The sequence below is a fragment of the Sceloporus occidentalis genome, unplaced genomic scaffold, assembly GCF_023333645.1.
Source record: "Sceloporus occidentalis isolate IW3139 unplaced genomic scaffold, rSceOcc1.0.p SCAF_45, whole genome shotgun sequence".
Classification (NCBI taxonomy): domain Eukaryota; kingdom Metazoa; phylum Chordata; class Lepidosauria; order Squamata; family Phrynosomatidae; genus Sceloporus; species Sceloporus occidentalis.
Window position 1 is genome coordinate 277,203 of NW_028317025.1, and position 13,421 is coordinate 290,623.

The 13,421-nt window shown below is 39.2% G+C and overlaps 1 protein-coding gene across 1 annotated transcript; it reads right to left on the reverse strand.

Annotated features, from left to right (window-relative positions):
- LOC149289404 (olfactory receptor 13G1-like) lies at positions 1-936 on the reverse strand. Its single transcript, XM_089490499.1, has one exon. The coding sequence runs from the start codon at positions 934-936 to the stop codon at positions 1-3; it is 936 nt and encodes a 311-aa protein (XP_089346625.1).
- Between the last annotated feature and the right edge of the window lie 12,485 nt (positions 937-13,421).

Below are 13,421 nucleotides of genomic sequence, written 5' to 3' on the forward strand. Positions count from 1 at the left end.
CTACACTCTTTGAGCACTTGTATTTTTTGCAACTGTCTTTTTAATGGCATTAATTACCTCTTTGTTCCTTAAGCTATAAATTATAGGATTCAATACTGGAGATGCAATTGCATATAGAGCAGAGACCACCTTATCTGCTTCTAAGTGGTTGCTGAAGGCTGGACGAACATAGGTGTAGATAACACCACCGTAGAACAGAGTTACCACAGTAAGGTGTGAGGCACAGGTGGAGAATGCCTTCTTTTTCTTCTCTGCTGAACGTATTTTCATGATAGTTGAGATAATGTATGTATAGGAAATGACAGTCAGAATAAAGCAAATCATCCCCAACAGTACATCAGAAGCCACAATGACAACATCATTAACGTAAGTGTTAGACTTGGCCAATTTTAACACTGGTGGGATCTCGCAGAAAAAATGGTCAATAATTTTTTGTTCTTTGAAGGTTAATTTAAGGATGAGGCATGTGTGGGTCATTGAATTTACAGAACCAAGAATCCATGCTGCTCCAGCTCCACATGCACAGGCAGTTCTGTTCATTATTGTATTGTACCGCAAAGGAAAACAAATTGCTACATATCGATCATATGCCATCACTGTAAGCAGTATCAATTCTGTACTCAAAGCTGCAGTAAAGAGGTATAATTGTAAGATGCAACCCGAGTATGATATGGACTTCTCCTCTACAACAAGGATTTGTAGCATTTTAGGAATGGCAGCCGTTGTACAACAAATGTCCAAAATGGAAAGGTTAATGAGGAAGAAATACATTGGGGTATGGAGTCGGGAATCTGAACTGATGACGATCGTGATCAGGATATTCCCAACAAATGCCAAAAGGTAGATTAGTAAGAATATTGCGAACAAGATTGGCTGGAGTTTTGGATAATGAGAGAGTCCAACAAGGAGAAAATGTGTGGTTGGTGTATTATTCATTTTGTAAATGACACGAAGATGTTTACTGAAAAAACAAAATGCAAAATGAATGGCATTCTGCTTATAAAAGCATGAATGTAGACGATCTACCTACGAGGAACACACTGTGATGACCACAATATTTCAAAAGGGCAGCTATACTAAATTGTTTTATTTCAGGGGTTCAGCTGCTCACTTGCCTTGTAAATACCTGCTGACATCTATTAGTATAAGTAGTAGTGTGCAAGGCATGGCAGTATTACATGTCAAAACAAATGTTAAGTGCTTAGCTTATTTTTTTTTTTTATAATTTTGTCTTTGCACGTGATCAAATTCCATTATCATATAAATTTAAGGACTTTGACACAAAGTTTCTATAAAATAACATGTCCTTAGCTTAGTTACCGTAATTGGTATTAGTCAGTTCCCACTATTCATATATGGTACTTTTTCTTATGTAGTCATAAAGACCAAATCAAATATTTTGAGCAGAAGAGGAAGAGTTATGAATCCTGCTTATATTGTTTGCATTCACTCCTTCATTTTTAACTACTAAAAAAAAATAAACATGTATGTGGAACAACTGCTTAGACTAACCCTGGATAGCATATTTTTGTTCATTTCAAACACATGGACAAACTGATTTTTTTTTTGCCTTCTTCTGGATCAACAGCAAGGTTAAACTTTATTGGATTGTGTCGATTTCTAACTTAAAATACTTTTACAATTGTTTTTGTTGTAGTTTTCCTTCTCCCCCTTGCTGCCTCTGAAAGAAATAAGTGTACTCAAATGAACTTCCTCCATCAGCTGTAGCATTGCCATTGAAATCAATGATAGTTCAGCTTGCATGAGCAGCAGCCATTTGTGTGTTTGCTAGCTAAATGCGCCGATATGCATTTTATATAAAAGTTGGACTAGAGTGTTCCTTTAATAGATTCCTCTAGAACACTACATAATCTGTGGATTCCCACACAAGAGGGAATCCACAAAATTATAAAGAAATTGACAGCTATATTAATAGATAAACCTTTGTTAATGGACATATTCTGGAATCAAGGAATCAAGTATCTTATCTCACTGAATAGATCAATATGAACAACGGGAACAAAAACATACCTCACTCTAAACTATGTAAAACACATTTGCAGGAATAATACTGGTCAGCACAATAAAATGATACTATATCAAAGGAGTGTGAAGCAGTACTTTATATTGGTGAAACCAGTCATCACCTGTCCTCTTGCCCCCCCCATTGATCTCACACTGACTCGGGATCTAAACTACTGTGACTTGTGCTAATCTGTCTGTTTTCTATATTACTTTGGAGGTGGAACACTTGTCCTAAAAACTACAAATGTTAGACCAATTTTTGCATTCTATTTGTACTTTAGGGATGCAAACACTTTTTAATGAAATCATCTACTTTCGCTGTGTGATAACGCTCACATACAACCTGTCCTGGTTAAGCATCATAGGGAATAGAATAGAAATCATCCTTACCCAGCTGGGGTGAAGATGTTCTCATGCACCATGGTAATAAGGGATTGTTGGTGCATGGACCATTTATGTTGGAAATTTTTATGCGGCTAATCCCCAGGTGGCTCCTCTGTGCATTGGGAGAAAAGCAAATTTATTTTTCCTTAAATTATAATTGACCACTCTTATGCCACTTCAAAAATGATTGCATAAGCAAGGGAATTACTATACTCATTGGTAAAATTCACAAAAAATTTTCTTGAGTCATCTAAACATGTTAACTTTAAGACATTTACATTTGTAATGCGCCAATATTGTTTGTTGATGAAACTTACTAAACAAATGTCAAATTTTAAAGGCTGAACTTAATGGACGCATGTCTTTTTTCAGCCTATATAACTATGTAAATGTCATAAATAAGCAATATATATAAATGTCATAAATAAGCAATAAATATAATTTAACAGTAAACCAACATAAACACATTGCCTAGTAAAAAAGGCTTGAATGTGAGTATTTTATGCTCAGCAGAAAATGCGGTAAAAAAGATACTGCTTTTAAAACCAAAAATTGCCATTTGAAAAAGAGTTGGATTTCTCATAAGGCACACAAGATATTTGTCAATGGTACCATTGTTTAAGGGGCACTGCAGTAGGAAGCCTAGACCTAGAATGGCAGCTCTAGGAGTATCGGCAAACTCTTTGCCACATAACACATAACTGCCAATTGCCCTATAGCAGATTACCTATAATGCCACTGCTCAATGAGCCAGTTAAAAGGGTGATCAGTGATCTCTATAACAGCTCATTGTCACTACAGAAGACTGTGAAGAGTTGACACAGCTTCCATTGTTTACTTTCACCCAACCTGCAAATATTTAAAAGCTGGATGGTGACATGGACTGAGCAGCTGGTGGTGCTACCCTGGCTTGGCTAAAGGCAGTGCCGAAGATAAATATGACATTGCATGTAGGACATCAGTGACGTAAATCGTTTGTCTGCCCAGAGTATTAATTCTGTAAAACATCCTGAATATATACTTTTCTTGTGCCTCTGTGCTAAGAAAATGGCTCTCACTTCTACATCTTGAACTACAATCATTCACATTAGCAGTTCTTTTTGACAATGTGATTAGTGAGTGTGAGTTATTCAATGGATGTGATAGGTGCCATGGATAGGTAGTTTTGGCTACAAAATCATGTAGATAATACAATAAATATAAAGCACAATTAAAATAATCTGTTTGCTGTTATCCACAGTATTTATTTAATCCCTTCGTGGGAATAGCTGATTTAGTTTTTTGTACCCTTTGTCATTGTCATTTACTGTACCCACATAAGTAATATATTCAAAATATATATATTTTTTTTCAAGACAAGGGCTTTCTTTAGATCCAGTTATTTTGATCATATAATTTACTATAAAAAAGTATAATATATGATGAAAAATTCAGAAAAAAGACTTTACAAAGGCTAATGAAAAACCTGCTAACTAGATTCTACTATTTGTCCTTGTTTGAAAATACCCAATGTTTTTATGTTTTTTTGCATGTTATAGAGCAATAAGTATAAGTAGCATATTGTTATTTTAAAACCATATTTTTCAAATATGGTCATACTGCTCACATGTCCTATTTGGGACATCCTTGAAGCCAGCTACCTCAATTTACCCCTATTTTTGAGACAACTTTGAACTTGGCCAATTCGATTTACCCAATCAAATCATTCAGTTCTTAAAACTAGAAATTTCCAGGCGGTTTGAACTCTGTATATACACTAACCCTTCCAGATCTTAGAGAGCATCAATCCTTTACACAATCTTTTTTCATAGTTCACGGCTATACCAAAGTAATGTGTATTAATAGTATAATGCAGGCAGATCCAGATTAACCATGTAGCACACTGAGCAATTGCGCCAGGGTACCAGTATTCTGAGGGGCCAGGATGAATTTCTCCAGGGCCCCGGCGTTCCAGTTGGTCCATACTTCTCATATGTCCCCTGTGATCCAATCATGTGGCAATCTTCCTCCTTCACTGACACTACTTGTCCTGAGATTACATAACTTCTCGACATGCAATGTCAGTGAAGGAGGATGACTGCCAATTAGTGAGGGGGCTGCAAACCACAAGGAGCATACAGGAGGGAAATGGAGGTAATGTGTATGTCATCTGTCTATCTATTCATCGATATAAATGTATGTATATATATATATGTGTAGGAAAGATAGAAGAGAAAAGGGAAATGTGATGAAAAAATTTCAGAACTGAGTTGGAAAAAAGTTAGAGCAAAAGAAACAGGGAGAAAATAATAGAACAGAAGCATAAAAGGACCCTTGTCTTTTAGCAAAATTTTAATCAATAGCCTTTTTAAATTTTTAAGATTTAAGTTTCTCTTAAATCTTTGGTGTGTCAGGGTTGTCCGCTTTTGCCCCTTCTTTTTGTATGTGCCACTGAACCCCTTCTGCAAAAGAATAATTATGGGGGGCATCCCCATCCTCGGTGGGGGGGGGCAGGGGTACAGGTGAAGGCTCTGGGCTACATGGATGACATTAGTGTAAATTGCACAACCCAAGAGTACCTGAAAAGAGCTATAAGAACAAGTATTTTACATGTGCTTCTGGTTTTAAGCTGAATCTTAACAAATGTGTTACTAATGGTGATTGTGGTGTCAGTTAGACAGTATTAAAATTCTAGGAGTGGTTTTAATTATGCAAATTATGGGGGAAGATCATGGCATATTGTTTTAGAAAGGGTCTCCAGTCCGGCTTCGGTGAATGGGCCCTCATCACTTCGACTGCAGAATCCTGTCCAAGGTACCTGCCCCCTACTCTGAGTCTGAGGTGCCATCCAGCTACATCGATCCTCAGAAGACTTATTTTTTGTTCCCAGTCATAGCACGTTACCTAACACCAGTATCCTGTTTGTGCCTTGTTCTGCTGTACAAACCTGTCCAGTTTGTATTACTTGATCAGCCACACTCATCAATGTAGTTTTTTCTTGTAAACCAGCCTTGTTGGTAACTTTAGTCTCTTGTCTGTACATACCTGTCACTATTCATCACTATGCATCACGGGGTACAGACAGAGTTTCATATATCCACAGCAACTGAGCTCCTACCTGATCTGCTTACTTTAGCAATGGCAGATTTACATCACTCCAGTGAACGCTTTGCACTGCGTATAGTAATCTTTGGCTTGCATGCAGTTGCTCGCCCATGGAAAAGTTCCTTACACAAAGTGTTTGTGCTGACGCAGATGCAGTTTGGAACTCTGTAGTGACTGATGCTACAGAGGACAGGTGATTTTTATGCAATACTTTAGCAATCAGCAACCCTGCTCTTTGAGTTTGCGCGGCCAGCTCCAGGGTGCCCCCTGGTGACGTCAGTGGACACATTTATAGTACAGTGTTGTGCTTGGGTTAGAGTGACCACATTTTATTTCTGGCATTCAGGGACACACTATGAAGCGCATGAGATTACACACTCAAGGAGCTCATCAAATCCTTCCCTAACGGGCTACAGCCAGAACTGGAATCACTTATACCAACCAATCCCTACATGGGTACATTCTACATGCTTCCCAAAATCCACAAAGCAGGTAATCCAGGCAGACCTATAATTACAGGTATGGACACACTCACAAAACAAATCTCAGGACTGGGCGAAACACCCTAAAACCTCTTGTCATCAACACCAACAGCTTCATAAAAGACACCACTGACTTTCTCAACAAACTTAACCAAATCACCAACCTCCCTGCTAACACCATCCTAGTAACCATGGATGTGGAATACCTTTACAGCAACATTCCACATAAAGATGGCATTAAAGCCTGTTCACATTTTCTCTCAGACACTGACAACCAAAAATACAACCCCCCGAATCATCACAGAACTGGTAAAATTCATCCTCACACATAACTACTTTACTTTCAACAATGAGATCTACCTACAAATCATGGGGACTGCTATGGGGACCAAGATGGCGCCCCAATATGCCAATCTTTTCATGGCAGAGAACAGAGATTCCTTCAAACACATGAGACCAAATCACACAAATATTACCGCTACATCGATGACATCTTCATCATTTGGACCAGAAGTGAGGAAAAACTGAAACAATTCCATGACTCTTTTAACTCATTCCACCCGTCAATCAAACTAAAAATGGAGTACTCCACAAAATCTGTAAACTTTCTGGACACTACAGTAAGATGTACCAATGGTACAACCCACACCTCTCTCTACAGAAAACCCACAAACAGATGCAGCTATCTCCACAAATCCAGCTTTCACCCCTCCCATACTAAGCGGGGCATCATCTATAGCCAAGCAACCAGGTACCATCGAATATGCTCTGACCCCAACGACCGCAACCTGCATCTAAACGACCTCTCCAAATCTATGAAACAGAAAGGCTACAAATAAAAAACTATCAACAAACAAATCAACTCTGCTCTCAAAGTTCCACGCACACACCTGCTACAATACGGAGAAAAAAGAATCTCTACACGTGTCCCACTTGTAGTCACCTATAACCCAGCGCTTGAAGAAATCCGGAAAGTCATTCAAGACCTACAGCCAATGCTAGCAGAAGATGAGATACGAAAAAACATCTTCCCTGAAACCATTTTGGCCTTCAGACAACCCCCAAACTTGCAACAAACATTAATTAACCGGAAACTACCCACTGACAGAATGAATAAAGAAAAAGGGACCACACCGTGCAAAAGGCCCCGCTGCAAACTGTGCCAACACATATGCAGACAACATAGCCACCCACAACAGCAAGACCTACAGTATTAAAGGATCATACACCTGCACATCTGGCAATGTAGTGTATATGATACAATGCACTAAATGTGACCTAGGATGCTACATTGGAGAAACCAGCCAGCAATTACATGGCAGAAAGTACATGCACAGACATTCCATTAAACACCACAAGGAACATTCCTATTGCACCCCTGTGGGACACCATTTCACCCAACATGACCATTCAATCAAGGACCTAAAAATAAAAGTACTGAAAGGGGACTTCAGTAATACCAAAGAAAGACAAACTTTTGAAGTCAGAACGATTCAACTATTCAACAGCAAGAATAGAGGACTCAATGCCAATTTGGGTTTCCTGTCCCACTACACAGGTTTTACATAACCCCCCCCTACCTGCTATATGTACTGTATTTTTAAGTGCACCATGTTCATCTATATTTACCTGTATATATGACAGCATGTGTAGACATATACATTCCCATCACTATATTCATCACTGCATTCCTATTCCCTGTATGTGAGCACTAGCATCTAATTTTTTTTCCTTTCTGTGTCAATTTGTCTTCAGCAGTGCTAACCCCCCCACTCAGAACATTTATGACCCTCTGGAGGGACACATACTTTTACAACATCTCACCATCCCTTATCAGATCTGGGCATTAAGCCCCCCTCCCCTGCCACACAACATTGAATTCTATGTGTCCTTAGACTTGAGAAAGAGAGAAGAGCTCCCGAAAGCTTGTCATTCCAAAATTCTGTTAGTCCAATAAAAAGGTATTATCACAAGATACTTATTCCATCTGTTATTTATATTATATATATATATACATATACATACACACATAAATACACACTGAATCACATAGACACCATCACATACACATAAATACATTTTATATATATCTCACATACACACTGATTCACATATACTATTATATATTAATTATTAGGAAGCCTTGGAAACCATGTTGATTTCAGATTTAATAATATACATACATACTTCACCTTAATCATCCCCAGAGTCCCTTTGTCCCTTCATTTACTAAGCCATACATAGCATAGCAGATAGGATCAACATAATAACACAAAAACCCAGCTTTGCAGGTATAGATCAACTGGAATTCACATAAAAACTACGCAACAAAGATATAGATAAAACCCCCTAAATACCATATTTGCTCGATTATAAGACGACCCTACTTATAAGAAGACCCCCCAAAATATGAATATCAATTTAGGAAAAAAAGAAAAAGCCTGAATATAAGACAACCTTATAGGAAAAAAGTTTTACTAGTAAATGTTAATTCATGTAAACTATTTTTTATTTTTTTTTATAAAAGCTATGATTGAGAAAAATATTTCCTTTTATTTTCCAACCTGCCCCCCAGTTATGCACATCTGCCCCCAGGCTTGCCAGTCTGCCACAGAAATGCCTTTAACCCCCTATAAGCCACTGTGCCCCATGATATGCCTTTTAACCCTCGTAATGCCACTGTGCCCCATGATATGCCTGCCTCCAGAAATTCCTTGCCTCCAGAAATTCCTTATACCCCTATATGCCACTCTGGTATTTAGGGGTTAAAAGGCATATTATGGGGCAGAGTGGCATATAGGGAGGTATAAGGCATTTCACGAGGCAGAGTGACGTATAGAGGGTTAAAAGGCATTTCTGAAGGCAGAGTTGCATAAAGGGGGTTAAAACGCATATCTGGAGGCAGAGTGGCATAAAGGGGGCATTTCATAGAGCACTCTGCCTACAGAAATGCCTTATGCCCCCTCAAACTTACCGGTGCTTCTGACTCCCCGGTGTGTTGTCCAGGCAGCGGGTAGACGTCTACGCGATTCGCGTAGGCAACTTCCGCTGCAGCCAGAAGGAGGTCCGGTTAGCAGTGGGGGTTGTCTGCGTCCATCACGCATATACCCTCCGACTGTCAGAGCGGTGCGGGGAACTCTCCTCCCTGACAGTCGGGGAAGGTCTGCACGATAGACGCATACAACCCCCACTGCTAACCGCATCTCCTTATGGCTGCAACGGAAGTTGCCTACACGAATCGCTTAGACGTCTACATTATAATTTTTTTAAGTATTATTTATATTATTATTTTAATTTTTTTATATTATTTTAAATAATGAATTAACGTTTTTTTTTTTCAGCTTTTCTGTTTCAGGACGGGGGGGGGGGTGAGAGACATGGTTTCTCACTCCCCCCCCCGCGATCCCCCTGCACTGATCACACTGTGATCTCTATGCAGGTCCTCACAGACGTGCATAGAGATCGCAGCCGGAAGCTGTTACAGGAGATCGGACAGCAGAAAGCCGGCAATGCCGGCTTCTGCTGTCAGTGGGGAGTCCAGGCTGTCAAACGACGGGCTGGACGTACCGGGACATCCATAGGGGTTTCTTAATAGGCGTTTTGTGGACGTCCCGGTACGTCTATAGGGGATTGAAGGGGTTAATGTGTATGAAACCTGCAGGGTGCACTTCATTTGTCATAGTGTCCCCTTTTAGATGCATTAGCAGAATCACCCCATATGTATCTGCCCTTTCCCTGCCCAGCAGTTATTTTCAGTGCAAGAGGTGTGCTCGGCCAAATGCGTCTCCCTATCCAGCTTCAGCACCGGCGTGGCTTTCATAAACCCCCCCTATGCGCATGCGCAGAAAGAGCTCCTATTGATTTCAATGGGATTTGTTTTGAGCAACTGATTGGCTGCTTGAAGGAAAACATCTATGAGTTCTCTTAAGTAAAACATTATATACAATTATTTTATTTACTGTAAATAAAAAGCAGACAGTTGGTTATTTGTCGTTAGTGACATCGTGATGTGACTTGGGTCTGCTTGCCCTGGGTTAGGATGAACCATGAGCTTTTATCACCCCTCCTGAATGATTGATCATCCTTGACCACCAGAGACCCCCAAACAGCCCTCCACCTCTTATGTAGGGGTGGTAAAGGAACAGTACCAAATTCTAAAACGTTTTGATGAGCTTTATTTTGTTGCGCTCTAAATCCACAAGAGGGAATAGTGGATACAGTTCACACAATTTACATTTTTATTGAGTGTATAAAAGGATTTAGTTTGATAGATATCAAAAATATGTAAGCTAGAAAGAAAAAATACAGTATTTAGGGACTGCACCCTAACAGACAATAGAAATAATGTGATTGTTAAAAAATATCTAAGTAACTGTTTGTTTTTGTAATTATAAGATCAATAAAATGTTCAACATGCTATACTTTGCGACTGGAGCAAGAAAGTCAAAGGGAGATCACGTTGTGATGTCACAGAAGTCACCCCTAGTAACTGCTGCAACATTCTATTTGTGCTCAGTCACATCTGAGTCTCTGACAGATCTTCACACCTACACCCTTGGAGCTGATCCTCGTCTTCACAGCACAGAAATCCTTGGATATGGGTGAGAGCTTGGAGGTTTACTACTTAAAATCTGACTTTTAGATTTGGGGGTTGTAGTTAGAGAGGTTTTCGTTGTATAGTACTACTACTCCTATGCCATTTGCTGAAGCCTCCTGTCTCAACAAAGGGTATGAAGATCCATTCTGTTCTTCATAATTTTGGACTTCTAAAGCTTTTGATGGATTAGCCAAGCGACTCGTGTAACATTTGTTATAGAATGGGAATTGTATCTATTCCATTGTTGCTGACCTTGAAATTTGGGGGTTCTAGCTAAGGAGGGTCCTCATGATTAGAACCACATCTCTTGTACTATTTGCTGGAGACTGGTGACTCTGCAAAGGGTTTCAAGATCATTTTCATTTCTGCTGCCCACGAGCTTTGGGTGTTCTAGCTAAGGAGGTCCTAATTGATTAGAGCAGCAATTAGTGTACCATTTCATGGAGACTAATGCAGCTACAAAATGGATCAAAAACCATTAGGTTTGGTGGTTCTAACTAAGGAGGTTATAACTAGACTTGGGTGCCAGCATGGAACAGGAATGTCATAGAGAGACACATTGTGATATCACACTAGTCACCACTAGTAACTGCTGCAACATTCTTTTTGTGATTAGTGACATCTCAGTCTCTGACAGATCTTCACACCTACACCCTTGAAGCTGATCCTCGTCTTCACAGCACAGAAATCCTTGGATATGGGTGAGAGCTTGGAGGTTTACTACTTAAAATCTGACTTTTAGATTTGGGGGTTGTAGTTAGAGAGGTTTTCGTTGTATAGTACTACTACTCCTGTGCCATATGCTGGGTATAAACATCCATTCTGTTCTTCATAATTTGGGGTTTCTAAAGAGCTTCTGATGGATTAGCCCAGCGACCATGTAACATTCCACTCCATTGTTGCTATGCTTGAAGATTGGGGGTCTAGTTAAGGAGGTTCTAATTAATTAGAGCATTAATTTGTATCATTTTTTGAAGACTGGTGCCTCTGCCAAAGGTATTAATATTGTATCTATTGTTACTGATCTGCAAATTTGGGGATTTTAGCTCAGGAGGTTCAGACTGAGTAGTAAATCAACTCTTGTGTCATTTATTAGAGACTTGTGCCTCACCAAAAGGTATCATGATCTACTCTATTGTTTCTGACCTTGAGAGATAGGAAGTCTAGCTAAATATGTTCTAAATGAGTAGATCAGCAAATTAGGTACCCTTTATCCAATCCATTGTTGCTATCCTTTAGATTTGGGGGTCTAGCTAAGGAGGGTGTAGTTGATTAGATCATTAAGTCATGTACCAGTTGTTAACCTTGGCAGAGGCAAAAGTCTTTATCAACATTGTTTCTATTATTACTGATCTTCAAATGTGGGGATTCTAGCTCAGGAGGTTTAGTCTGAGTAAAGCAGCAAATCGTGTGCCATTTATTAGAGACGAGTGCCTCTGCTAAGGGTATCCCGATCAACTCAATTGCTGCTGGCCTTGAGATTTAGGCATTCTAGCTAAATAGGTTTTGAATGATTAGAGCAGCAACATCTGAACCAGTTTTTGGAAACTGATGCCTCCATGAAGGGTATCATCAGTCATTCCATTGCTGCTGACATTTAGATTTCAGGATCCTAGTTTAGGACATTGTATCTGATAGGAGCAGCAACCTTTGTAACACTTTTGTGGATACTTTTTCCTCTCAAAGGGTATCAAAATCCACTCCATCGTTGCTATCCTTTTCATTTAGACAACTAGCTAGGGGGTTTTAATTAATTAGAGCATTAACTTGTGTTCCATTGCTGCTGACATTTAGATTTCAGGGTCCTAGTTTAGGACATTGTATCTGATAGGAGCAGCAACCTTTGTAACATTTTTGTGGATACTTTTTCCTCTCAAAGGGGATCAAAATCCACTCCATCGTTGCTATCCTTGAGGTTTGGGGGTCTAGTTAAGGTGGTTTTAATTAATTAGAGCATTAACTTGTGTACTGTTTGTTAGAGATTGGTGCCTTCACAAAGGCTATCATAAGTTATTCCATTGCTTCCAACATTGAGATTTGATAGCTGTAGCAAATTAGGTTCTAATTGATAAACTTCTAATTGATAAACTTGTATGTAGTTTATTAGAGACAAATGCCTCATCAGAAGGTGTAATGATTGATTCCATTGCTGCCAACCTTGGGATTTGAAGGTCTTACTTCAGGAGGATAAATCTGATATCAGCAGCAACTCTTGATTGTTATTTTTTGTAAGACTATTGCCTCTCTAAGACCTTGAGATTTATTGGTGTAGCTAAGTAGGGTCTATTTAATTAGAGCATTAACTAACGTACCATATGTTTAAGTCTGGTGCCTCTGACAAGGGTATCAGCATTGTTTGCTAACCTTGAGATTCAGGAGTCTAGCTAACAATGTTCTAATTAATTAGAGGATTGACTCATGTACTATTTTTTGAAGACTGGTGCCTCTACAAAAGGTATTAATATTGTATCTATCGTTACTGATCTGCAAATTTGGGGATTTTAGCTCAGGAGGTTCAGACTGAGTAGTAAATCAACTCTTGTGTCATTTATTAGAGACTTGTGCCTCACCAAAAGGTATCATGATCTACTCTATTGTTTCTGACCTTGAGAGATAGGAAGTCTAGCTAAATATGTTCTAAATGAGTAGATCAGCAAATTAGGTACCTTTTATCCAATCCATTGTTGCTATCCTTTAGATTTGGGGGTCTAGCTAAGGAGGGTGTAGTTGATTAGATCATTAAGTCATGTACCAGTTGTTAACCTTGGCAGAGGCAAAAGTCTTTATCAACATTGTTTCTATTATTACTGATCTTCAAATGTGGGGATTCTAGCTCAGGAGGTTTAGTC

Bases quoted from the DNA above. Each gene is read 5' to 3' on its own strand.
- LOC149289404 (XM_089490499.1), bottom strand. From the start codon at position 936: ATGAATAATACACCAACCACACATTTTCTCCTTGTTGGACTCTCTCAT.